A 26,832-nucleotide genomic window follows, 5' to 3' on the forward strand; every position below is an offset into this window, starting at 1 on the left:
GATTAGGCTATTGAGTTGGACGATCAGCCATGATCGCGACAAATGGCGGAGGAGGCTCGAAGGGCCGAATGGCCTCCTCCTGCTCCTATCTTCTATGTTTCTATGTAATCAAGAACAAGAGGCCATAGGATAAGGGGTAGAAGATTTAAAACAGGGATGAGGAGCAATTACTTCTCCCAAAGGGTCATGAATCTGTGGAATTCACTACCCCAGAGTACGGTGGATGTCGGGACATTGAGTAGATTTGAAGAGATAGGCAGATTTTTAATTAGTAGTGGGTTGAAGGGTTAGGGAGAACAGGCAGCAAAGTGGAGTTGAGGCCTACTCCTCCACCTAGTTCTTATATTCTTATAGTTCATTTTGTCTTGTTTAATAAATGCTTTATTATTTTGTGAAACATTCACCAGCAGTTTATGTGACTCTGCCAGTGGCCTCCCTCCACATTTCTAAACAAAATTAAAGATTAGAATCTCACAAGGCGGGTTCCACACTGAGATCTAACTTGTCCAGTAGTTTTAGCTGGGATCGTAACACTTTGCTGGGTCAAAATCCTCTATCTCCTTTCTTAACAGGACTGTGATTATACCAACATCATCTGGACTGCAGGGATTCAAGAAGGCAGCTCACTACTTCTCTAGGGCAATTAGGGATGGGTAATAAATGCTAGCCTGGCCAGCAACACCCAAATCCGATGAATGAATAAATTAAAAAATGTCTGTAGGCGGAATTCTGAGTCCACATAAGCAGTCAATGAGAACGGCGGCATGGATACAAATTTCCCCAAGAGCCGGGAAGCGCGATTCTTGTCAGCGGAATTGCATTCCTGATTCTGCACAACTTAGAACTGCAGCTGGACCACGAGGAGATTGAGGGCGCTACATCCCCTTGGATGAGGATATAGTCGAGGAAGGCAACGAAGGGCAACCCCTGCAGGAGGCAGTGGAAGGACCTGGTGTGATGGCCAGGGCCCAAACAGGGTGCAGAATTAGGGACGCCCTCATTGACTCTTGCTTTGCGGATGACCAGGACTAGGGTTTAAAGGCCTCTCCCACCATGGGGTCTTACATCTTCTCATTACTCTGGGGCCTGCGGGAGGACATCGTTATGTTCACACCATTCATTGATAGGGAATGAGGGTGGGAGATGCTGGTGGGGGGCTGGGAAGCGAGGAACGGCCTGGCATTACTGTGGCTCAGTGTGGTAGATGGGAAGAGACAAAGCTCTGCCATTCTCACTGCACAGGGAGGAAGATCCGAGTTTGCACAGGGGTTTGGGAGCATGGTATCAGTGTGGCGGCTCTTCATGGGTGATCAAAGTGATTTTAAATGCTAGCTAGTTATTACAATGGTGACTTCTCCCTTGTAGTTCCTAGTTTCACCCATAGCCACAAGGTGCCTATCGTTTCTTAATCTTCTTCACCCTCCTGCCATGTTTAGGTGTATTTCCAGAATCCACAACTGAGGTCACTGTCACAAGTAGGCTTACATTAACACTAGTCTTGAGTGTATTGTGAATTTTTGCAGTTTTCCATTCTAAGTTCCTCACAAAGAAATGATAACTCATTATACCTCTATTTTGGATGGACCATAGCTTTTCACTGGAGGAGGCTGACAATTCTCAGAAATAACAAAAAGCTGGCCAGAGAGCGTGGCGGAGCTCACATTGTTAAATATGACAACCTGAATTGTAAATTCTCCTTCCCTGTAAAAACAAAACCCAAACAGTAGTTAGAAGTACATTATTGCAGCCAGGGAGAAAATATATATGTTTGTCTTCTGAAACTTGCATGTGGCAGAAAATGACACGGTTACTTTTGGAGATCAGATGTTTTGAAATTGTGTTAACTGTGTGCTGCAATGTATCATAGAATCATAGAATTTACAGTGCAGAAGGAGGCCATTCGGCCCATCGAGTCTGCACCGGCTCTTGGAAAGAGCACCCTACCCAAGGTCAACACCTCCACCCTATCCCCATAACCCAGTAATCCCACCCAACACTAAGGGCAATTTTGGACACTAAGGGCAATTTATCATGGCCAATCCACCTAACCTGCACATCTTTGGACTGTGGGAGGAAACCGGAGCACCCGGAGGAAACCCACGCACACACGGGGGGGATGTGCAGACTCCGCACAGACAGTGACCCAAGCCGGAATCGAACCTGGGATCCTGGAGCTGTGAAGCAATTGTGCTATCCACAATGCTACCGTGCTGCCCATGTATCGGAAACTATTGTTCAAAAAAAATTATATTTTTAAATAATGCACTGTTAGATTTGGTTCCTTCTTCTAAAAGCACTGAAATGTGAAATAAATCACCTTTTGTCACATTAACACCAATAGTTTCCTGTTCCTCGAGGCAACAGTTGAAATTCACCATGGTTTGAGACCTCTAAAATGTGTTAGTCAGATGTTAGCCAATCAACCCTCATTGCAGCGTAAAATAGCAGCAGGCCTATTGGGGCCAGTGGGTAGTGTTCCCCACCCACTCCCAGATGGCAGGGGCTCTTAAATATTCAGGCTATGACTAAGCAGCCATTCTTCATACATCACCCAATACCGATAATTTGACCGGGGGAAGGGGGGGGGGGCATGCAAAGAATCATCACTTTCAAACATCTAGGCATATCTCTTTCACTCCGCATTCTGGAAGATTGTGGCCTCACAGCAGAATCTGCCTACCTGTCATAACTGTGATACTCCCTCCTGTTCCCAGTGATCACAGTACCATCGCCAAAATTCCACCAATATGAGAGATTAGTTCCATAGTTAATGCGCACTTCCATTGCAACACTCGAGTTTAAGAGAACTGAAGTAAGATCTTGATTGTTCATTCGAAGCCTGTTCGGCTCAACTATTTGCTGTACCTCTACAGGATAGATGTTTGATGTGAAAGAACTAATCTGATTTGAGGCGTTTACTATCACGTTGTACCTGCAAAACACAAACAGCTTCAGTTATACTTTATTAAACCCACTCAGTAATATTTATGCCCCAAAACCACTGCTCATCTGGTATCTGCTGTAGAACACTGTTTACTTGTGTGAATTATAATCTCAAAGTTCTACCCATACTCCATCTTAGAAGCACGATGGGGTCTCTTTGTCCTCACTTTCCACAGCCACCTGGGACACCCGAACAGCAACCACGCCCACCCAGGCCCGGTCGCCCCAGAAGATTAGGGGCAGCATGGTACCACAGTGGTTAGCACTGTGGGTTCACAGCACCAGGGTCCCTGGTTCTATTCCCGGCGGAGTCTGCACATTCTCCCTGTGTCTGCATGGGTTTCCTCCGGGTGCTCCGGTTTCCTCTCACTAGTCCCGAAAGACGTGCTGTTAGGTGAATTGGACATTCTGAATTCTCCCTCAGTGTACCTGAACAGATGTTGGAGTGTGGCGACTAGGGGCTTTCCACAGTAACTTCATTGCAATGTAAGTCTACATGTGACAATAAAGATTACTATTGTAAGATGACCGCCAGCGGGGACCCAGGTCACAGGCCAGGATTCACAGCAGGCTGCCTCCACTCCTGTTGTACAGTCCGAAGACCCCCACTAGACGTAGCGTTACAAGGCCAGAATGTTGGACACCAATTAAGTTGGAATGGGTGCAGGGCATAGTTTACTTAGAGGCTGGAGCACGTATATGTATATATTTTTGCACATTAAACACCTGTTAGCACTGTTACAACCTGCCTCTGGTCTGGGCTGGCCAGAGAGTGGGTGCAGGCAGGGAATCGGCAGACGCTGTGGGTGGCCCATGCTCCCGCCCACCGACCCTCTCCCCTCTGACCGTCCCCACCTCCGTCACCCCAGGGGTTCGGTGGGATCTTGTGATGCAATGGCCAAGTCGCATGCAGGGATCACCCAGGTGGACCATGGAAAGTGCTACCGTGGCAGGAGTCAGACGCTGTCATATGATGCAGAGCACCAGAGTTCATCGCACGCGTGTTGGCCCTGGCACATGTCATGTAGCCTTCCGTGCCTACCTGAGCCCCATGTCCTGTCCATCCTCCCCCTCCCCCATATCCTCCTCGTCAGACAATATCTGGTGTTCCTTCTCCTCGTCCAGCACATTGCACCTCTGCTGCACGATGTTGTGGAGGAGGCAGCAGGCCACCACGATGCGGGCAACCATCTCCGTATCATTTCGGAGGGCCCCTCCAGAGCGATCCAGGCAGCTGAACCGCATCTTCAGAAGGCTGAAGCACCACTCGATCATGCTCCTGGTTGTTGTATGGGCGTCGTTGTTGCGGGTCTCAGCTTCGGTCTGTGGCTTTCGGATCGGTGTCATCAGCCACGACCACAGCAGATAACCCCTGTCACCCAGGAGCCAAATAGAGTGTGCCAGGATGAAGGCGTCGTGCACACTGCCCGGGCATCGGGCGCAGACATGCATGATGCGCAGCTGATGGTCACATATCAGCTGCATGTTCATTGAGTGGAATCCCTTTCGATTGGTGTAGAGTGGCCTGTCATCTGCAAGTGCGCTTAGGGGGACATGCATCCCGTCGATCATCCCCTGAACCTGGGGCATGCCGTCAATGACGCTGGACCCCTTTGACCAAGCATCCTGGTGGGCTCGGTCCACATTGAAGTGGGTGTATTGAATCGACTGAGCATTTAGGGACTCTGTGACGGTACGGACACACCTGTGCACTGAGGTTTTTGAGACCCCAGACAGTTTTCACTCGGTTCAGGGCGACCGTCACCTTGATGGCCACAGGGAGCGGGTGTCCTCCCCCATACCCCCGCGGTGCCAGGTGTGCCATGATGTGGCAGATGTATCGTACTGTCTCCCTGCTCAGCCGGAGTCTTCGATGGCCGGTCCGGCAGGTCCTCGAATGACAGAGCGCCTGCCTTGACACCTCCTCCTCGGCCTGTTGGAGGGCTGGCTCTCCATCCTGGGTGGCTACCACCTGTTCCTCTGCAGGTTTGGAGCGTATTACACTTAAAAGGTTGGAGCCAAGTTGTTTTATGAAATTAACAGCAAGAAAGGTATGGTTATAAAACAGCAGGTGGGCTTACTTAGCTGGAGAACTGGAGATGTGATGCCTTATACTGCTTGCAGGATCCTTATACTGCTTGCAGTAATGGCATTCAGAAAGATCCTTTTGTTTTAGTACTTAGAACTAAATTAGTTTAAAAGCATTCACACAACCTAGTTACTTCATTAGATTCAAAACTAAATTGTAATAAAGGGCCATTAATTTAAAGGTTCATTTGGTATAATAATAACAGAACAATAAACCCAAGGAGTGCCCAGAAATGTATTACCAGGGGCGGGATTCTCCTTCGGCCGACGCCAGAATCGAGAAAAATGATTGGACGGAGAATTGGTTCTAATGCCAAAATCATGGCAGTCACCAGTTTCATGGCAAATCACAATTATCCGGTGCCTTGACAGAGGCGTCAATACGTTCCGCGCCGCACGTAAACGCTGTTTGCACATCATTAGCGGGCCTCACCCGATCAGAGGCCTCTGCAATTCTCCACCTTCACTGGGAGGTTAAAAAATCGAGAAACATGCGCCTTGGCTGATGAGGGAGAGAGAGGAGGTTTCACGAGGAGAGGCGTGACCGTGGGCTGCCGGGCTGGACACTGGCCGGGCTGGGGGGGGGGGTGCTGCCAGGGCCGAGGTCACCCCCCCCAACGGGACTGGGGTGGCTTGACCTGCCAGGTAGATATTTTGCTGCCCACCACACTGACCACCCACCTTGGCCCCTGGTTCTGCCGAGAGACACTGGCCGAATGGGTGCCCCCACCCTACCACCCCAGCCCCCACACACCAGCCTTCACCATAAACACTCCTCAACAGGCCGCCACCCACCGAGGGGCATCACGTGGCCCAACCAAGGGTACAGCCCACATTAGCCCCTGCAAGGGGGCACTGGGCGGTGGCCACAGAGCGGACCGCTGGCAAGGGCAGCGTCAGCCAGGGCTCGAGGCTCCCATGGTGCTGGGCACCGATGGAGCCCGAGATTTGGGGATTGGGGAGGCAGGACTTGCAGAGCAGGGTCCGCAGTGCCAACCAGGGTCATCATGCAGCCTGTTGGAGCTTGTTCGGCATGGGGGTATGCACCATTCTAACAAATAAACCTTTCACTCCCTGCAGACAATGGGTATTGGAATACACCCAAAAATGGTGGCCTTCCTGCTGGTTGCCGCAGCCCTGGGGGATGCACTGCGGCTATACGAGCTGGAGCTGCTCGAGGAGCAGGAAGCTGCAGCAGCGAGCATGCAGCAGCGGAATGTGCCCCAGAGGATCAGGAGGCAGCTGTTGAGGATGAAGAGCCAGCCATCCAACAGGCCGAAGAGGAGGAGGAGGAGGAGGTGCAAAGGAGGTGCCGCATGAGGCCTCGTGTGTACCGGCAGCGCCCATTATTTGAGGACCTACCAGACTGGACATGCCGTTGAAGACTCCAGCTGAGCAGGGGGATGGTGCAACATATCTGCCAGATCATGGTGCACCTAGAAACGTGGGGGAATGGGGGAAGATACCCACTCCTGGTGGTGCTGAACGTTTACGCCACGGGCTCCTTCCAGGCGGCGAGTGGGGACCTGTCTCCCCTACGTGCATCTGCAGATGACAGGCTGCTCTACACAAACCGTAACGGGTTCCACGTGATGAATTTGCAGCTCATGTGTGACCATCAGATGCGCACCTTGCACGTCTGCGCCCAATACCCGGTCAGTGTGCACGACGGCTTCCTCCTGGCATACTTGACCATTTCCTGCCTCTTCAAGGCACACCCCCAGCCGAGGGGATGGCTCCTGGGCAACAGGGGTTGTCCACTGCGGTCATGGCTACTGACGCCTTTCTGGAAGCCACAGACTGATGCGGGGACCTGCTACAACAATGCCTATGCCGCGACCAGGAGCATGACTGGCGGTGCTTCGGCCTCCTGAAGAGGAGATTCAGCTGCCTCGACCGTTCTGGAGGGGCTCTCCAATATGGCGCTGGGAGGGTTTCCCGCATCGTCGCGGCCTGCTGAGTCCTCCACAACATCGCACAGGGTGTTGTGCTGGAGGAGGAGGAGGATGAGCGCCAATCCTTGTCCGATGAAGGGGATGTGGGGGAGGGCGAGGTTGGAAAGGATATGGGGGTGGACAAGCACAGGAGGCCGTCGCACATGGCCTGCCCCACCTCCTGCTCCTGCACGCAGTTGGAGTCCTCCACCTGCGCCTGCAGGTGCTTGATGCTTGCCGACAACCCCTCATGCAGTCCCTGGCTCTGCGATTGCATCGCCACGATCGATGGGACAGTCCATTCCAGAAGCCCATAACCGCTCTGCAAGGCAGCTAGACCCTGGGGTCAGCCCGTCCTCCAACCGTCTGCCCCTCGGCTGTTCCTACCTCCACCGGCTGTACCAGAGCATGTGTGTGGTGCACAGCAGATAGTGTCCCAGAAGCCTCTTCACTAAAGTGTGTAACCGAGGTGAGTGTCTCTGGGACGGTGGAGTGTGTTCAGGACAGCTATTTCGGGAAATCAGTGCCATCCTCGGACTCGAGCTCTGCAATGTCCTAGAATGAAGAATATACAGTGCAGATGGAGGTCATTCGGCCCATCGAGTCTGCACCGACCCACTTAAGCCCTCACTTCCACCCTATCTGCTGGGCCCCTATCTTCCCTCACTTCCACCCTATCAGCAGGTGGATTGGCCACGATAAATTGCCCTTAGTGACCAAAAAAGGTTAGAAAGGGTTATTGGGTTACGGGGATAGGGAGAAAGTGAGAGCTTAAGTGGGTCGGTGCAGACTCGATGGGCCGAATGGCCTCCTTCTGCACTGTATGTTCTATGTTCTATCCCGTAACCCAATAAACCCTCCTAACCTTTTTGGGCACGAAGGGCAATTTAGCATGGCCAGTCCACCTAACCTGCACGTCTTTGGACTGTGGGAGGAAACCAGATAACCCGGAGGAAACCCACGCAGACACGGGGAGAATGTGCAGATTCCCACAGCCAGTGGGGAATCGAACCTGGGACCCTGGCGCTGTGAAGCCACAGTGATAGCCACTTGTGCTACCGCACTGCCCTGGTCTCGAGTCAGTGGGGGTGGGGAGGGCAGTGTGGAGTGGGGGTGAGGTGGTGGTGTGGGGATGAGGGTGGTGTTGGGGGGATTGACACACATGTCATGGGGAACCGCAACTCAGCAGGGTCTCACCTCCTTGCCTGAGCCGATCTCCACCCTGGTACTGCCCTTTCCTCAGGCCTGCCGACCACATCCAGGGCCCAGGCCCGGGTGCCCTGATTGGACGCGGACCCCCTTCCAGTCTTTTCCTGCTCCCGGCTGTTATGGGCAGCCAGGGGGAGGGTAAGCTGGTGGCTCCAGTGGCCAGAGCACCCAGCCACAGTGGCCGGCATGGGTGCCGTCATGTGGTGCAGGGTGGGGATTCAAATCACCTCCGGATGGGAGGGGTTTAGGGTTACGGGTCTTTGGGACACATATTGGTGCCAGGGGCACAGTGATGCCTACTCACCCTGACCACCCTGAGGAGGTTGTGCAGTTTTTTCCGGCATTGTTGGCCGGTCCGGATGGATTTGCTCACGGCGCTGACTGCCTCTGCCACCTGTGCCAGGCACGGAAAACGGCAGCTGTTGGCAGCCTCCTTCTCGGACCAGGGTACAGGGTTGCTTGCCTCTCCTCCACTGCGTCCAGGAGGGTCTCCAGCTCGGCGTCCGCAAAATGGGGCACCGCTCTCGTCGCTGCCATCTTGTTGGCTGGGATGGTGTGTGTGGGGAGTAAAATGTGTATATGCGGCTGCAGCTTGTCAGCCTCCTGAGTGTCAATCACAAATTCGGTGAACACCGCATCGTTTCTCCTTGGAATTAATTGTGTTTCACGTGGCGCAGGTGCAGCGCCAGTTTTGCAGTCACAGAAGTCCGCGAATCCTGCCCCAGCATCAATACTTACTCTCAGGAACGGAGAATACTGCCGCAAGTGTTTCAGATGTGATTTGAAATATCATTACACGGTAAATTGTCCAAAAGGGAACAACAAGGTATTCAACGCAATGGACAACATGGAAGGTTCAGAAGGGGGAAGCTGATGACATTGACCAGTCTGAGGAACTGTACTGATTACAAGAAGCCTCAGTCACGTAATGTATGCACTAGCCGTAGATTCATTTAATTGCACAATGTTGGACAATGGTTACAAATGCACAGTTGGTTGAAATGTTATTTGGATTCATTCAATGGTAAAGATCAAAGTAAGGTTAAGGAATATGGAAGTTATACTGCTTTAGGTTCTGGGATGACAACAAATTAAGATCACTGAAAAGAATAGTGATTCTGTAGAATAGCTAGGGCAAGCCACTTTGTTCGTGAAAATGCAATATCTAAGGGGCAAATCATCCATGAAAAAGGCACAAATATAATTAGACATTGAAAATGAAAAAGCAATTTTCTATAAAAAGTCTGCAGATATGCAATTTACCCGATCAGGGCATTATTGCTCCCCTTTAACAAAACCTAGCATTCCTTATCAGAAAGTTAAAAGAAGTGCTACTGGCATCAGGTAATACGGATTGGAGAAAACAAGAAACTGTCAAGTTATGTCAGCAATTTTCTCTCCCTCTTGTCACAGATTAAAACTCTTACTAAAGGTTGCATGGATAGTTGATGATGAGTACATAAAACTTTAGAGATTGCTAAATAAAAATGCGATACATATAAGAGGTATTAGTGGACACCATCACATTTAATTTTACGTATCTTGATTGCAAGAGACTTTAATGCAGTAGAAGCCATGAATGGAAATGTCTTGGAAAAGGATGGAAGCATTTTCATTTTACATTTCATATACATGGCAATGTGATTGAGTCTTTCTACAGTAATTCACAGTGTCATGTGAGAGTACCTTTAAGACATGGATGTTTAAGCAATGTACCTTTAAGAAAACAGTGATGTCAGAGAGTGGGTGGAGCTGGGCTTTAGATCAGCCATTTTGAAGTTTCAGTTTGAAAAAGCAGCTTGTGTGTTTCCAGAGAGCTGCAGTTTGAAAAGAGCTTGGGAGTGTCTGTGTTTGCAGTGAGCTGGATCTCTGCCATGAAAGACTATCTCTGGATCATTTGGGTGATTTAAACTCATAATAGTAAAGCCTTTAACCTGATGTGATACTGTTTAAAGGTGTTAAGTCTCTTAGAAGTTTGAAGAAACATTTTGAGGAATTATTTACTATTGCAATATTTTCGGTGTTATCTTTGAAGTAAGGGGTGTTAAGAGATCCAATGTTTATTTAAGATGTTAAGTTGAGTTCATGGAATAAATATTATTTTGTGTTTAAAAACCCACGTGTCCATAATTGTAATCCCACACCTAGGGAACAAGCCGTGTGCTAGGAAAAGCAACAAATACATTAAAAGGGGGGGGGGGGGTTGAACTTCATGATACATTTTGGGGTTCTGAAAACGCCCATAACACATAGTAAAGACAAAAGAGCGATTGTGGATATAATCACGATAAATAGACAGGGACAGGACGGAGGCACCAGCTAAATTCCTAACTGATATTGGTGCATAACTATTTGCATATGGTGAATTCAGAGACGTGCAAAAATACGAACATTATAGTGATGAACACTGCTGCTGAAATTCCTTTCAATAATGGCCTTTGTGAAAGAAGTAATGCAGTGATTGATGAGACACTCCATAAAATCTTAGCTGGCCAACCAAACTGCAAGCTGGCATCTGGCAGTTCATGTGAAGAATTCACTTCAAACGGCTAAGGGTGGTAGTCCGTATCAGTTGGTCTTTGGAAGAAATCCAAAAATACCTTCAGTGTGTGTGTTCATCCCCTGGCCTTGGAGAGGATTCCAATTAGTTCTGTCTTTTCTGCGCACTTGAATGCCCTACATGCAGGGAGAAGGGCATTCATCAAGGCACAAGTCTCAGAGAAAATCCAGTCAGCCTTACAGCATTGCATAAGAGTTGCAGAAATAAACTTTAATCCTGGGGATACAGTGTACTATATAAGAGATAGTCAGAAAGAGACAAAAGGATCGGGTAAAATGATATGGTGTGGTAGAAATGCAGAAATTCTCCAACATAATAGTTAAACTATTAAGTACATTCATCTTGGTTAATCGAGATTGAAACTTGTAGAATCTGAGAATTAATGGATGGTGAGACACTTCTGCACCTCACATACTCAAATGGTTGACCATTCTGAGAAGCAAAACATGATAGATAGGGGACTGGATGACAATTGATACCGAAATATAGGATAAGGCTATTTTACCCGAAGGACAACTACAGAACGTCAGTACCAATGTAAGGTACATACCAGTAAGGTCCAGTGAATGGAGGAATGTAGCTTTGTAGCGATAACAAGGAAGGCCACTGGTAAATTCAAATGTTGGCAAAATGTTTGAGATGATGGGCAAGACCTACATACTGCAAAAATGAGGTGAAACTGTAAAGCTAAAAAACACTGTGCGAGTTCCCATCGCACATCAAGAAGTGGCTCTGGCCCCATAACCAATTAAGTACTGTCAACAGAACATTTGATCGTGGGAGGAAGAGGTTATGAGACTAATCCAGAAAAAGTCAGGAGAGCAAGTAAAAACGCTGGTTCGAAGAGAACAAAGACCATAGCAACAACCTAGGAATGCCACTAAAAGTAGAGCCCTTATCATCAGGAAGTTTTGGTGGGCATCAGTGATGGCCAGGTATCTGGGGCACATTCTAATGAGCACCACACAGTTGCTGATGCACTTCAGGTGGAGGCAGGAACGCCCAGGCAAGACAGCAGTTAGAGGTCTACTGAATTCTAGGACCCAGCTGGGTCCCAGTCAGATGTAGAGCCTCTGAACCAGGTGTACCCGGAGATGATGCAAATGATAGGGTGCGGCCGTATATTCAGAGGGGGATGTCAGTGATACTCCAGCAGGTCTACAGCCGATTCGACAAGTCCCAGAGGCTATGGAGACAGGAGATAGCACCGACAATGCATGGCACTGAGACAAACACTGGTGGCGACCGCAGTGAAAAATCTGGTGCATGACGTCAGTGGTGGTATCCAAAGCGTAGCTCAATCAGTGACAGCCATGGCTGAGTACCTCGACAGCTTATCCGACTTGCTGGGGAACATGTCCCAGTCCCAAGTGGACCTTTCTGGGGTGCTGTGGAGCATGTTCCAATCTCAGGTGGGCATTGCCAGGGTGCTCCAGAGCATATTCCGGTAACTGGGGAGCATCGACACCATGCTGCAGACATTGGGGGGCCATCAAGGTTGGCAGAGCTAGATGACGCAGGGGCAGCCAAGGTTCAATCCATCTGCTGACCCCCACGGTCCTATTGGCACCGGCTGGAAGGGGGGGCCCTCTTTGCCAACCCAGAACCACGCTACAGAGTGATGACAGAAACCACCAGCTCCCCCGACCGTGCCCCCCCCCCCCCCCCCCCCGCCCACACACACACACATCTTGGAGTCAGCCACCGGAACTGGGTGGCATGACGAAGCATGTGACGCTGGCAAGAAGGCAGGGGCTCTCCAGCACCAGAGTCCTCAGAGGACGCCCGCCAGATGCACTGAAGACCACGGGGCGCGGTAAGCAGCAGGCTGCCTCCATGTGCATCCTGGGGACACACCTAGATGCAGCAGTAGAGCACGGAAGGCTGAGCAGATCGAGGGTCACTGAGAAGGCACTGGAGGGGAAAGGGGTGGCACCATCAAGAGCTAAGGGCAGTTGGGGACAGATATGTATCACATTAAAAAACATTGCGCCTGGGAAATATGACGTCTCTGGCACTTTCTTCTGCAATGCCGGCCGACCCCCAAATCCCTGCCTCAGCCTCCACGGGCATGGTGGTCCTGGATTCCCACCCATCCCAGGCAGACCACTTCCAGGTGATGGGGGGATTGGATTTCTTTATTGTCATGTGTACCGAGGTACAGTGAAAAGTATTTTTCTGTGAGCAGCTGAAACAGATCTTTAAGTACATGAAAATAAAATAAAATTAAAAGGAAATACATAATAGGGCATCGCAAGGCACATGTTCTCAGACTTTTGCATCTCCTGCCCGATGGAAGAGGTTGGAAGAGAGAATAACAGGTGGGAGGGATCTTTGAATATGCTGCCCGTTTTCATAAGGCAGCGGGAGATGCAGACAGAGTCAATGGATGGGAGGTGGGTTCGCGTGATGGACTGGGCTGTGTTCACGACTCTCTGTAGTTTCTTACAGTCTTGGACCAAGCAGTTAGAACATAGAAAATACAGCACAGAACAGGCCCTTCAGCCCACGATGTTGTGCCGAACTGTCCTAGATTAAGAACAAATCAATCTACACCCCAGCATTCTACCGTAATCCATGTACCTATCCAATAGCCGCTTGAAGGTCCCTAATGTTTCCGACTCAACTACTTCCACAGACAGTGCATTCCGTGCCCCCACTACTCTCTGGGTAAAGAACCTATCTCGGACATCCCCCCTATATCTTACACCATTCACCTTAAATTTATGTCCCCTTGTAATGGTTTGTTCCACCCGAGGAAAAAGTCTCTGACTGTCTACTCTATCTATTCCCCTGATCATCTTATAAACCTCTATCAAGTCGCCCCTCATCCTTCTCCGTTCTAATGAGAAAAGGCCGAGCACCCTCAACCTTTCTTCATAAGACCTACTCTCCATTCCAGGCAACATCCTGGTAAATCTCCTTTGCACCTTTTCCAAAGCTTCCACATCCTTCCTAAAATGAGGCGACCAGAACTGTACACAGTACTCCAAATGTGGCCTTACCACCGTTTTGTACAGCTTCACTTCACGGCTCTTAAATTCAATCCCTCTGCTAATGAACGCTAGCACACCATAGGCCTTCTGCACAGCTCTATCCACTTGAGTGGCAACTTTCAAAGATCTATGAGCATAGACCCCAACATCTCTCTGCTCCTCCACATTGCCAAGAACCCTACCGTTAACCCTGTATTCCGCATTCATATTTGTCCTTCCAAAATGGACAACCTCATACTTTTCAGGGTTAAACTCCATCTGCCACTTCTCAGCCGAGCTCTGCATCCTATCTATGTCTCTTTGCAGCTGACAACAGCCCTCCTCACTATCCACAACTCCACCAATCTTCATATCGTCTGCAAATTTACTGACCCACTCTTCAACTCCCTCATCCAAGTCATTAATGAAAATCACAAACAGCAGAGGACCCAGAACTGATCCCTGCGGTACGCCACTGGTAACTGGACTCCAGGCTTAATATTTGCCATCCAACACCACTCTCTGACTTCTATCGGTTAGCCAGTTCGTTATCCAACTGGCAAAATTCCCTAATATCCTAATTTCCCACTATCGCATGCCTCCTTACTTTCTGCATAAGCCTACCATGGGGGACCTTATCAAATGCCTTAATAAAATCCATGTACACTACATCCACTGCTTTACCTTCATCCACGTGCTTGGTCACCTCCTCAAAGAATTCAATAAGACTGGTGAGGCAAGACCTACCCCTCACAAATCTGTGCTGACTATCCCTAATCAAGCAGTGTCTTTCCAGATGCTCAGAAATCCTATCCCTCAGGACCCTTTCCATTACTTTGCCTACCACCGAAGTAAGACTAACTGGCCTGTAATTCCCAGGGTTATCCCTAGTCCCTTTTTTGAACAGGGGCATGACATTCGCCACTCTCCAACCCCCTGGTACCACTCCTGTTGACAGTGAGGATGAAAAGATCATTGCCAACGGCTCTGCAATGTCATCTCTTGCTTCCCATAGAATCCTTGGATCTGTCCCATCAGGCCCGGGGGACTTATCTATCCTCAAGTTTTTCAAAATGCCCAACACATCTTCCTTCCTAACAAGTATCTCCTCGAGCTTACCAGTCTGTTTCACACTGTCCTCTCCAACAATATGGCCCCTCTCATTCGTAAATACTGAAGAAAAGTACTCATTCAAGACCTCTCCTATCTCTTCAGACTCAATACACAATCTCCCTTAGTATCCTTGATCGGACCTACCCTCGCTCTAGTCATTCTCATATTTCTCACATATGTGTAAAAGGCCTTGGGGCTTTCCTTGATCCTACCCGCCAAAACATTTTCATGCCCTCTCTTAGCTCTCCTAATCCCTTTCTTAAGTTCCCTCCTGGCTATCTTGTATCCATCCAGCGCCCAGTCTGAACCTTGTTTCTTCAGCCTTACATAAGTATCCTTCTTCCTCTTAACAAGACATTCAACCTCTCTTGTCAACCATGCTTCCCTCACTCGACCATCTCATCCCTGCCTGACAGGGACATACATATCAAGGACACGTAGTATCTGTTCCTTGAACAAGTTCCACATTTCAACTGTGTCCTTCCCTGACAGCCTATGTTCCCAACTTATGCACTTCAGTTCTTGTCTGACAGCATCGTATTTACCCTTCCCCCAATTGTAAACCTTGCCCTGTTGCACGCACCTATCCCTCTCCATTACTAAAGTGAAAGTCACAGAATTGTGGTCACTATCTCCAAAATGCTCCCCCACTAACAAATCTATCACTTGCCCTGGTTCATTACCAAGTACCAAATCCAATATGGCCTCCCCTCTGGTCGGACAATCTACATACTGTGTTAGAAAAGCTTCCTGGACACGCTGCACAAACACCACCCCATCCAAACTATTTGATCTAAAGAGTTTCCACTCAATTTTTGGGAAGTTGAAGTCACCCATGACTACTACCCTGTGACTTCTGCACCTTTCTGAAATCTGTTTCCCAATCTGTTCCTAGTATCTGCTGCTATTGGGGGGCCCTATAGAAAACTCCCAACAAGGTGACTGCTCCTTTCCTATTTCTGACTTCAACCCATAATACCTCAGTCGGCAGTTCCTCCTCGAACTGCCTTTCTGCAGCTGTTATACTATCTCTAATTAACAATGCCACCACCCCCCCCCCCCCCCCCCCCCACACCTCTTTTATCACCCTCCGTAATCTTATTGAAACATCTATGACCAGGAACCTCAACAACCATTTCTGCCCCTCTTCTATCCAAGTTTCCGTGATGGCCACCACATCGTAGTCCCAAGTACCGATCCATGCCTTAAGTTCACCCACCTTATTCCTGATGCTTCTTGCGTTCAACCCATCTCCGTGCCTGCAAGTACTCTCCTTTGTCAGTGTTACCTTCCCCACTGCGTCACTACATGCTTTGGCGTCCTGAACATCGGCTACCTTAATTGCTGGACTACAAATCCAGTTCCCATTCCCCTGCCAAATTAGTTTAAACCTCCCCCGCCCCCGAAGAGTACTAGAAAACCTCCCTCCCAGGATATTGGTGCCCCTCTGGTTCAGATGCAACCCGTCCTGCTCTACAGGTCCCACCTTCCCCAGAATGCGCTCCAATTATCCAAATACCTGAAGCCCTCCCTCCTACACCATTCCTGCAGCCACGTGTTCAACTGCACTCTCTCCCTATTCCTAGCCTCGCTATCACGTGGCAACGGCAACAAACCAGAGATGACAACGCTGTCTGTCCTGAGTTGCCATATCAGGCTGTGATGCAGCCAGATAGGATGCTTTCTATGGTTCATCTGTGAACATTGGTAAGAGTCAGTGTGGACATGCTCAATTTCCTTAGTTTCCTGAGGACGGATAGGTGTTGGGCTTTCTTGGTCATTGGGTTGACCAGGGCAGAATGTTGGTGATGTGCATACCTCAGAACTTGAAGCTGTCAACTACCTTGGATTCATTCAACAAAGACCACCTGGCTGTTCCCATGACCCAACCCATCCTGAGTACCTTCCACATTGCCCACCAAAACTGACCAAACCCGACTACTCCTCCCCACCTGGTCCAACAACACCATGACAAGCCAATTACCTTCCTGAGCTGATCAGAGTATCCCGAGAAAACCAGACTATCCCCAGCCCGACGACTCACTCAGTCACCGACCACCCACTCAGTCATTCATTAAAAGGCTGTACCTTTAAATACTTAGGACAAGGCAGCACGTGCTGTAAAAAGTAGACGTGTCCTCTGTGATCATTAGTCTGATCAGCATTGGAGACAGCAGTGCTGCACTGATCAGAAAATTTGGGACATGTTTCAGGTTGACGACCTTTCATCGATTTGATGAAACTGTTTACATTGAAGTTACAGTGCAGAAGGAGGCCATTCGGCCCATCGAGTCTGCACCGGCTCTTGGAAAGAGCATCCCACTTAAGCCCACGCGTCCAACCTATCCCCGTAACCCAGTAACCTCACCTAACCTTTTTGGACACGAAGGGCAATTTAGCATGGCCAATCCACCTAAACTGCACATCTTTGGACTGTGGGAGAAAACCGGAGCACCCGGAGGAAACCCACACAGACACGGGGAGAACGTGCAGACCCCCACACAGACAGTGACCCAAGCCGGGAATCGAACCTGGGGCCCTAGAGCTGTGAAGCAACTGTGCTAACCACTGTACTACCGTGCTGCCCCTCTGAAGTTACTATGTTAGCCTGAATTGCTTTTTTTTCTTCACAGGAAACATGGCCCTGAGTTTTTGCTTGGGTTCAATCAGCAATCCAGGTACACAATACACACAAATTGCATTAATTTTGACAAGATTTCATTTTCTCAAACTTAATAGCATATAACCGAAAGTAAAATCTGCCATGAACCATTGCAGTGAGGCAGTGTTCTAAAACAAATTTTTTTAAAAATGTTTTGCTTGAAATATTTCTGGTAACATGGTGCAAGTTGATGGATACAGAAAGTGAGGTAATCACAAACAAAATAACCATCCTAATTGGCATCTAAACCACTACATGCCACTAACTCAATTTTAAATAGCCAAAAATGATTTAAAAAACTATAGAGTGCCATTTACTGAGGTACATTGATGTACAGTGGTCAATACAGCAATTTAATTAATTAAAAAATACATATTCAACGACTTTTGAAAGATACCTGTACTGCCCCTTGCACCAAAAGGTAACTTTAAAAACCTTCTTGAAAGTCCACAAATGGGCATAATTAGCAGAAACATACAATAGTAATGATATTTACTGGGAGCATGGCCAATTTTGTAAGCAGAGTCAGCTTCACGCACAATTATTTTTAACTATGCAGAAACTTGATGTGCATTTGAAATTCTACAATTTCTTGCACTCCCTTGATCAATGGTATACAAATTAGGCAGAGAGAAAGGCTCAGCCAAACAGGAACTCCTTATTTTCAAATGTTAATTCTATTGGTAAATTTGCAGCCATTTGGAAAAACAATTACGGCTCCAACCAGCCTCAAAAAGCCAGTTAAGTACAATTTGTCTGTTATTTTTGGATTCAAGACTGGCCTGGATTAAAAAATATGGTTGCTCAATTTTCTGCAACTTATTGCTTCCTCATTAATAATTACTAGCTGAATCGAGCTACTTTTTTTGTCCATCAGGTATCTCTATCTCAGTCAATTCCTAAATTTGCCCTCAAGATGGCTCACGTGTGTCATTTTTGACAAAAACTCTCAAAGGAATTATTTGACAGACGTGTGTTTAACCTTGAAGCAGGTTTACCACAGGTCTAAACTGGCTGCGCAAGAACAAAATTCCTGAAATTATCAACAGCTCAGGCCCAAAGTTCCAACGGGGCCCAAGGCAGCAGATTAACTGACAGTAATTTGGGGTTGGAGGGCAGCAGGGTGGCACAGTGGATAGCACTGCTGCCTCACGGCGCCGAGGTCCCAGGTTCGATCCCGGCTCTAAGTCACTGTCTGTGTGGAGTTTGCACATTCTCCCCGTGTTTGCGTGGGTTTCGCCCCCTCAACCCAAAGATGTGCAGGGTAGGTGGATTGGTCACTCTAAATTGCCCCTTAATTGGAAAAAATGAATTAGGTACTCTAAATTTATTTTTAAAAAAGGAATTTGTGTTTGGATTCTGCTCTGATTCCGCCAGTCTCAAATTCTGACGGGAGGGTAGTGAGCCTTTCATGGCTTGCCTCTCATGCGAAGGGAGCATGACTGGGGAAGTTGCCAAGTTACCCAGGGATTTTACCTGTGTGTACCTACAAGGTCGAACATCATGCCAGTTCAGAACTCCCGGGAGGTCCTAGAGTGTGAACTGAATCTTATTTATTTTTTCATGGGCTGTAGGCATCACTGCCTCAGCCAACATTTAATGCCCATCTTTAAGAAGGTGATGATTAACCACCTTCTTGAACCACTGCAGTCCATGTGGTGGAGATCTACCCATAATGTTGTTTGGAATAAAGCAAGTAATTCAAGGAGGGGGCGAATCAAATATCTTTATTTTTCAACTAAAAGCCTCCCTCAGGAGTATAAGGTTCTTTCTCCCTTTTTAATGTTTTAGCTTGATCAAGGCCTTGGGACGCTCCTAACAAATCAGTTGTCGGCCAATCCAGTTGCTGCTAACCCATTTGCAACCTTTGCTGCTGAGGTGCCCTTAGAGTCGTGGGCTGCCTCGGCAAAGTTGGAGAATGCTCCCACTCAACCAAACCTCTGCTGGCAGAGAAGATTCATCAGAATTTCAGGCCTATGGTCTGTTCTTTGGAGAGATCTGAACACAACTTGTGATTTTACATCACGGTCTTGGATAAGAGGTACAGAACATTAGAATAGTGTGAAATTAAATCAACCAATTTCAGTAGTTTGTTTTTACCTCCCTGGAATTGAATATCTTGTGGTTATACTTCTTGATGCAGTTTTCACTGGGGGTTTATCTCCAAAATACCAAACAAACTGCAATGGGTCATCCTCTGTAGTTATTGCTGTAAACACGATATCAGAATAGGTAGCATATATAGACTTGTTTGTGGAGATAGAAACGGCTGTAAAACAATATAAAGTTGATTCGTTAAATACTGTGATTAATTCTGTTATCTAATAGTAATAACCAGAATTCAGTCCAGAGGCCAACTGAGGTCCCCAAGTAGCCTCTTAAAGGTCATTTAAGGGTCTCATCAGACCGCCGCTGGTATTCAGCCAGCGACAGGTGGGAGATTTGCCAACCGCCCAACAAATCCTGTTGGGTTAGCCTGCAGCCTCCAGCTGAGGGTGGTTAGAGGCTGGTTTACATGCACTTGTGAGCCCACAGAAGGACCCGGTATAAAGAAAGGAGATTGGGGGGGGGGGGGGGGGGGGGGGAGAGAATCCTAATGGTCTCTGGAGGGTCTATTGCCGATCCACCAAGTAGGCCCCAGTACAATACCAGTAGTGGCTACCAATCCTCCAGGTACTGATTCACTGGCAGCTATCAGGCTGGAATATCTACAATTTAATAGCCTCAGGAGAGCCCTGGCAGCAGAATCCCATAGACTGGGTTTCCATTTTGGACAGTGCAGGTGAATATCAAACACCCCCAAATGAAGAGAAACAGAACCAGCTGTCGAGTGAAGCATTCTCTGCTTTATCCCAACAATATGCATTAGTCCAAACCTTTGAATTGAATAGAAATTTTTGATTTTCTACTTAAGCTATTTGTTTGTGGTTTCTCTGATCAAGGTTAACAATAGTGTCAAATTTGGAACAGTTTAATATGTGGGTACAGGAACACTGGAAACCATGTTCAAAATGGCAAAACTCATTTTGTGGAGGAACCTTCTGATCACCAAGAAATGGAGACTTTCATCTCACCAGCTTGTCTACTGTTAAACTCTCATTCCAGATGCAAAAAGCAGGATGTTAAGTCAGTGCATCAATCAGCTGGCTTAACCCGTCCTCTCCCAGAGTCATTATATGCTCTTCTTAAACATGTCCTATTCAACTCATGTGTATGAGACAATAGAAGTTTTTCATACGCTGCATTCTGTAAAGTACTGCTACATTGACGTAGGTCGAGACCAGCCCCACTTTATTCCGTGCATTTACTGTGACATTGTAAATTCCAGCAGACAAAAATTTGTGCTTAATTATAGGACCTGAAACACAGAAACGAGTTCCAAACATCAGTTACACAAAAAGAACCATAGTGAAATTCGACAAACGTGCTCTTTAAACATTTAGTGCTTTTGAGTGCATTGAAGCCCTATTCTGTTTTGTCTATATGTGGATAGCAGAAATCAAATGTCTTTAAGAGATATAAAGCCTTTTGCCAGTGCAACGCTTACTTATTTACCTTCATCTACATAGGAAGTCTGATCACCCATATTCCAGCAGTATGTTACATCAGTTCCTTTACTCAGTAATGCGCTGAAGAGAATTACTTCATTTTTGTGAATCACACTAGAATTCATGATCAGCAACAGGCCTTCCGGTACCATTTGCACATAATAAGCACCAAGCTCATTCGTAGCATTGTAGAACTCATTGAAACTTGAGACGATGATGTAGAACACACCCTCTGTGAAAGGAAGTTTCAAATATAGGTGACAAGATCATCAGCAAAATATAGGAAGGTATTTACAAATAAATTACTGAGCTGAAAACAGATTACTAAAAACTCATTGAAATAATTGAAATAACCCTAACTGCAAAGGAATCTTTTCAAAGAATATGGCATATCGTTTATCCCATTTCCTGCTTCCCTTGCTTCTCCAACCTCAAAAGTCCTTGAATGTGTTGTCACCTCCCAAATCCCAGCACATCTTTACTGCAATTCATATCTTTCCTGCAGCTCCATTTTCGAAGTACACCAATCAGGTCTTTTGTCATTGCCACATCACTGCAATAGCTCAAAGGGTCAGAGGTGCAGAGACGTGGGGCTGGATAGGGGGCCAACAGTGGGGCTAGATAGGGGCTGGTCCTTATCCAGTCCCACTGCTCCACACTTTTCCACTACAGAAAAATCTGACCCTATTTTCAGTTCTCTGTAGCTTTGACAAAGAGTCATCCAGACTCGAAAGGTTTGCTCCCTTCTCCTTGTCACACTTGCTGAGATGGTCCAGTATTTTATGTTTTTGTTTCAGATTCCAGCATCAGCAGTAATTTGCTTTTATTTCCTTATTTTTATACTCCTATCTCTTTGAAATAAATGCCAATATTCAATTTGCCTTCCCAATTACTCGCTAAACTTGCATGCTAACTTTTTATGATTTATGCACAAGAATACCCAATACCCTTCTGCAGTCTTTCTCCATTTAAATAATATTCAGCTCCTTTATTGTTCCTACCAAAGTGCATAACGTCACATTTTCCTACATTATATTCCATCTGCTAGGTTTTTACCCGTTCATTTAATCCACCTCTGTCGCCTCTTTTGTGTCATCCACAGCATTTCCATTTCCTCCTACTTTTGCATCACCTGCAAATTTGGCAATAGTACATTCACTTCCCTTGTCCATGTCATTAATATATTGTAAATAATTGAGGCCCCTGCACTGATCCCTGTAGTACTCCACTAGTTACAGGTGTCATCCTGAAAACATCTCTATCCATACTAATATTCTACCCCCAACAACATAGGCTGTTATCTATTAAACAGCCTTTTGTCCCTTATTGAACACTTTTTGGAATTACACATATATTACATCTACTGGTTCCCCTATATATATATATATATATATATTGCTCGTTAACCACCTCAACTAATCATAATACATTTGTCAGCCATTATTTTCCCTTCATAAAGCCATGCTGACTCTGCTTGATTATATTATGTATTTCTAAATGCTCTGCTATTATATCCTTTGTAATGGGGTGGCATAGTGACACAGTGGTTACATTGATGCTTCACAGGGACCCGGGTTCAATTCCGACCTCGGGTGACTGTGAGAAGTTTACACATTCTTCCCACGTCTGTGTAGGTAGTATGGGTGCAGCACATAGGAAAGCAATGGAGGCAAGGGCACAGACCTGTAGAAACATGTTCATCTGTTCAGAAACGGTCCAACCTGCCACTGTGCACTGTCAGAAATGTGTGAGGGATGGGCTGCAGTTGGTGGGCACAGGACAGGGCCCGTAGGTCAGCAACCGCATGTCGCCCTGGTACTCGGTCCCGCCTTCCTCCCTCCCATCCTTCCAACCCCGTTCCCATCTCTGCCACCCTAAGGGTCCGATGGAATGGCTAGATCGCATGCAGAGATCACCCAGGCGACGGGAGAAAGAGCTACCATGGGCAAAAGTCAGACATTGTCAACCGTGGCAGAGCTCATTGCAGAGCTCATTGTCATTACATTCCATCCCATGGACCAGACCCGCTGATACTGACAACCCAGGGCCCGCAACCCAGCGTGACGCAGGTAGGAATCATGGAGGAGGGTGCAAGTGTGTGGGATGGGGAGAGGGCAGCGGTGGTGCAAGATGGTGGACATAGGAGGGGGTGGTCGGTCAGTGGGGGGGCACAGGATGTTTGTGCTGCCGTCAGCCAAGCCCCCTAGTCGGTGAACCTGTCGATTGGAGCATCCTGCGCACGGCTGCCCTGGCGCACCCGTTGTGCTGCCTCCTGTGGTTGCCCGGACTGCATGGCCTGCCTATCCTGGCTCTCCTCCACACCCTACTCACCGGAAGAGGCCAGGCATTCACCCCCTCCTCCAATACATCACCCCTCTGCTGCATGATGTTGTGGAGGACGCAGCATGCCACCATGTGGGAGACCCTCCTGAAACTATATTATAGGACTCTTCTAGAATGGTCCAGGCACCTGAACCGCATCTTCAGGACGCCAAAGCTCTGCTCGATCAAGGCCCTGGTCGCGGCATGGGCATCGTTGTAGCGGGTCTCCGCATAAGTCTTGGCCTCCGGATAGGCATCACGAGCCACGACCGCAGCAGATAACTGCTGTCACCCAAAGAGCCAATCCCTCACCCGAGGGAGCACCTCAAATGTTTCGGGAACCAGCGAGTATGTCAGGATGAAGGCATTGCCTGGGTATCAGGCACAGACGTGAATGATGGTCACACACGAGCTGCACATTCATGGAGTGGTACCCTACTCAGTTCAAAGAAATTTGGCATGTCTGCATCGACTCTCACAAACTTCTACAGATGTGCGAGAGAGAGCATCCTATCTGGCTGCATCACAGCTTGGTATGGCAACTGCTCGGTCCAAGATCGCAAGAAACTGCAGAGTGTGGTGAACTCAGCCCAATGCATCACACAAACTTGCCACCCGCACATTGATTCTGTATACACCTCTCGCTGCCTAAGGAAGGCAGACAGTATTATCAGAGACACCTCCCGCCCAGGCATTGCCTTCTTCCAGACCCTTCCATCAGGCAGAAGGTATAGAAGTCTGAAGACTCGCACATCCAGACATAGGAACAGCTTCTTCCCCACAGCTACAAGACTCCTCAATGACTCCCCCTCAGACTGATCTGTTCCCTGTAAGAACACTATTCATGTCACCCTATGCTGCTCTTGCTCATGTATTTGCTTTGTTTGGCCCCTTGTTCCGCACTGTAACCAATCACTGTTTTGTCGATGTACCATTTGTCAATTTGTCAATGTTCCCTGTTGATTATTCTTCTGTCGACTATGTACGTACTGTGTACGTTCCTTGGCTGCAAAAAAATACTTTTCATTGTGCTTCGGTACATGTGACAATAAATCAAATCAAATCAAATCAAATCGTGAAGATCCCTCATGCGCTGGTGCTCGTAGGAGGACAGGCACCCTGCCGATCAACCCCGAGACATGGGGTATCGCGGCGAATCCCGCTGTCCAGGCAGCTTGGTGGGCTCGGTCCACGTTGGAACTGATATATTCTGCTGACTTGGCATACAGGGCCTCAGTTATGGCATGGATGCACCTGTGGACCGATATCTGCGAGGTCCCAGACAGGTCCCCACTCGGCACCTGGAAAGACACTATGGCGAAAAAGTTCAGGGCGGCTATCACCTTGACGGCCACTGGGAACAGGTGTTCTTCCCCCATACACCTGCGGTTACAAGTGCGCCATGATGCGGCAGATATGCCGTATGCTCTTCCTGCTCAGCCAGACTTCTGCGACACACCCTTCAAGGACAGGCACTGGCGGTACACATGTGGCCTAATGCGGCGCCTCCTTCCCACCTCTGCCTCGGCCTGTTGGGCAGCCGACTCTCCATCCTCACCGGCCGGCTACTGTTCCGCTGAGGCAAGCCCCGCTGCTGCAGGGCTCTCCCCGCGTAGCTCCTGCTCGTACAGCCTCAGTGCATCCCCCATGGTTGCGGTGGCAAGGTCGATGCTAACCATTCCTGTTTGTATACTGAAATCCATTGTCTGCAGGAGGTGAAAGGCAGACATGTCAGCACGATGCATACCCCCTTGCCCAATCAGGTCCAATGGTCGAAACGGTGGCCCCGGCCTGCACTGCAGCCTCTGCCCCTGCACATCCCCCTCCTCCTACATTGTCCTCTCCCATCCCCACCCCCGGCCGTTCCCCTGACATTCTGCCCTCTGCACTGCACTGTCTGGCCCCGGCACCCAACCCTGCCAGCAAAGGGTACCAGTGGCTGGCGCGACCCTTGCCAGGGGTACATCTGCAGCCCCCGTCCAGCACACTCCTGTAGGCTCCACTGTGAGCGTCCCTCTTGGCTGGGCCACGCGAGGCCCCGCCGGCAGTGTGGCGCCCTGTTGTGGGTGGGGGCACTCATATGGCAAATATTGGCCATGGTGGGTTGTCAGTAGTGTGCGCAGCAAGATGGCTGCCTTGCAGGCCACGGCAATGCTGGTCCATGCCTGGACACCGCGGTCATGCGGGGTCACCCCAACTCCATGCCCCGTCCCCTTGTCACGCCCCTCCCCCCACCACCCGTTACTCACCCCAGCCCTGGCATATCCCCCCCCGCCCCCCCAGCCAGTGGCAGAACCGGCATCCCATGGTTGCGCCTCTAGGAACATGACCTACCTCCTCTCTCTCCCTCAGCAGCCAAAGTGCCTGTTTCCCAATTTTAAATACCACAAGTGAACCTCACCATAAGTAATTCCTCCTGGCGGAGGTGGAGCATCGCCACTGACTCAGAGAATACCAGGAGGGGTGGGCCTTTTAATGATGTGTCAACAATGTTTACTGTACAATTTGCATGCCTACGCCAACATGCGGCATAGAACGCTTTCACGCCGCTGTCGAGGCACCGGAGTATGATATTCCATTGGGCTCCCGGCGCCGGCCTCAATTTTCGGTTCACAAAGATTTTGATTTTTGCACGTACGTGGCATTGATATATTTTTCTCAACTCCTATTTGGTTTCCTTGACATACATTGTTGAGAAGATATCCTCCCGGCTTGGCTTCTGTCATCTGGGGTGTGTGAGGGATCAAACATGCTAACTCTCCTTTCAATGTTACTTTCCTCTATATGGTAAGTTACTGAGCAGATCTGAAACTTCCCATTCAAAATACTGCAGAATTGAATACACTTCTTATCAATGCTTGGCTGACTGTGCCACTGGAATACCATTTAACAGAGAATTGGTTGCATCTGCAAAGTCTCATGTGGGTGTTTATCATCCGGGCAGGAAAAACAAATAATAATAGTTTCTGATGTGAGGGAGTCAAGGAAGAAAAAAGAATCTGCACACCAACCTTTGGTAAACTTGTGTCGTCCAGAAGCAAATGTACCATCAAAGCTACTCTGTACGCCACTGACAATAAGTAGCGGTGAACCATCTCCAAAGTCAAACGAAAACTTCACTTCTTCAGAAAAGGTATGAACACTAAAGCCCAAGATTTGAGTGGTATAGCTACCATCTGGCTGTAGCAGAAGCTTTGCACTATTGGTATTAAAGGGGAATAATGTCTGTAAACCCACAATTGGAGTTCTTACTTTTACAATGTCTGGAAGCAATCGACTGAAAGGGCTGCTGTATAGTGGGCTGGAAATTATTACTTTTACATAGTAGTTGCCTCCTGCATGTGCTTGGTAGTTAATCGTGCTAATGAGATCATCCCTAAGAGAAAAAAAATAATTAGTACAAGGACCAACATTATCAGTGTATTTTGCAACAATTTTAATGAACTGAAGATTACAAAATATATTCCATTTTTCATTG

At 48.2% G+C, this 26,832-nt stretch overlaps 1 protein-coding gene across 1 annotated transcript in view; it reads right to left on the bottom strand.

The window, feature by feature from the left end:
* The window catches only part of LOC140425041 (polycystin-1-like protein 1), a 543,547-nt gene that overhangs the window by 353,808 nt on the left and 162,907 nt on the right, over positions 1 to 26,832 (bottom strand). The window contains exons 14-19 of the mRNA XM_072508831.1: positions 26,366 to 26,730; positions 21,040 to 21,264; positions 20,723 to 20,842; positions 19,585 to 19,753; positions 2,681 to 2,932; positions 1,569 to 1,701 (exon numbers count right to left, since the gene is read on the bottom strand). Of these exons, the coding sequence (XP_072364932.1) occupies positions 1,569 to 1,701; positions 2,681 to 2,932; positions 19,585 to 19,753; positions 20,723 to 20,842; positions 21,040 to 21,264; positions 26,366 to 26,730 (1,264 nt within the window). The remainder of the gene's footprint in view (positions 1 to 1,568; positions 1,702 to 2,680; positions 2,933 to 19,584; positions 19,754 to 20,722; positions 20,843 to 21,039; positions 21,265 to 26,365; positions 26,731 to 26,832) is intronic.

This window comes from Scyliorhinus torazame, chromosome 6, assembly GCF_047496885.1.
Source record: "Scyliorhinus torazame isolate Kashiwa2021f chromosome 6, sScyTor2.1, whole genome shotgun sequence".
Taxonomy (NCBI): Eukaryota; Metazoa; Chordata; class Chondrichthyes; order Carcharhiniformes; family Scyliorhinidae; genus Scyliorhinus; species Scyliorhinus torazame.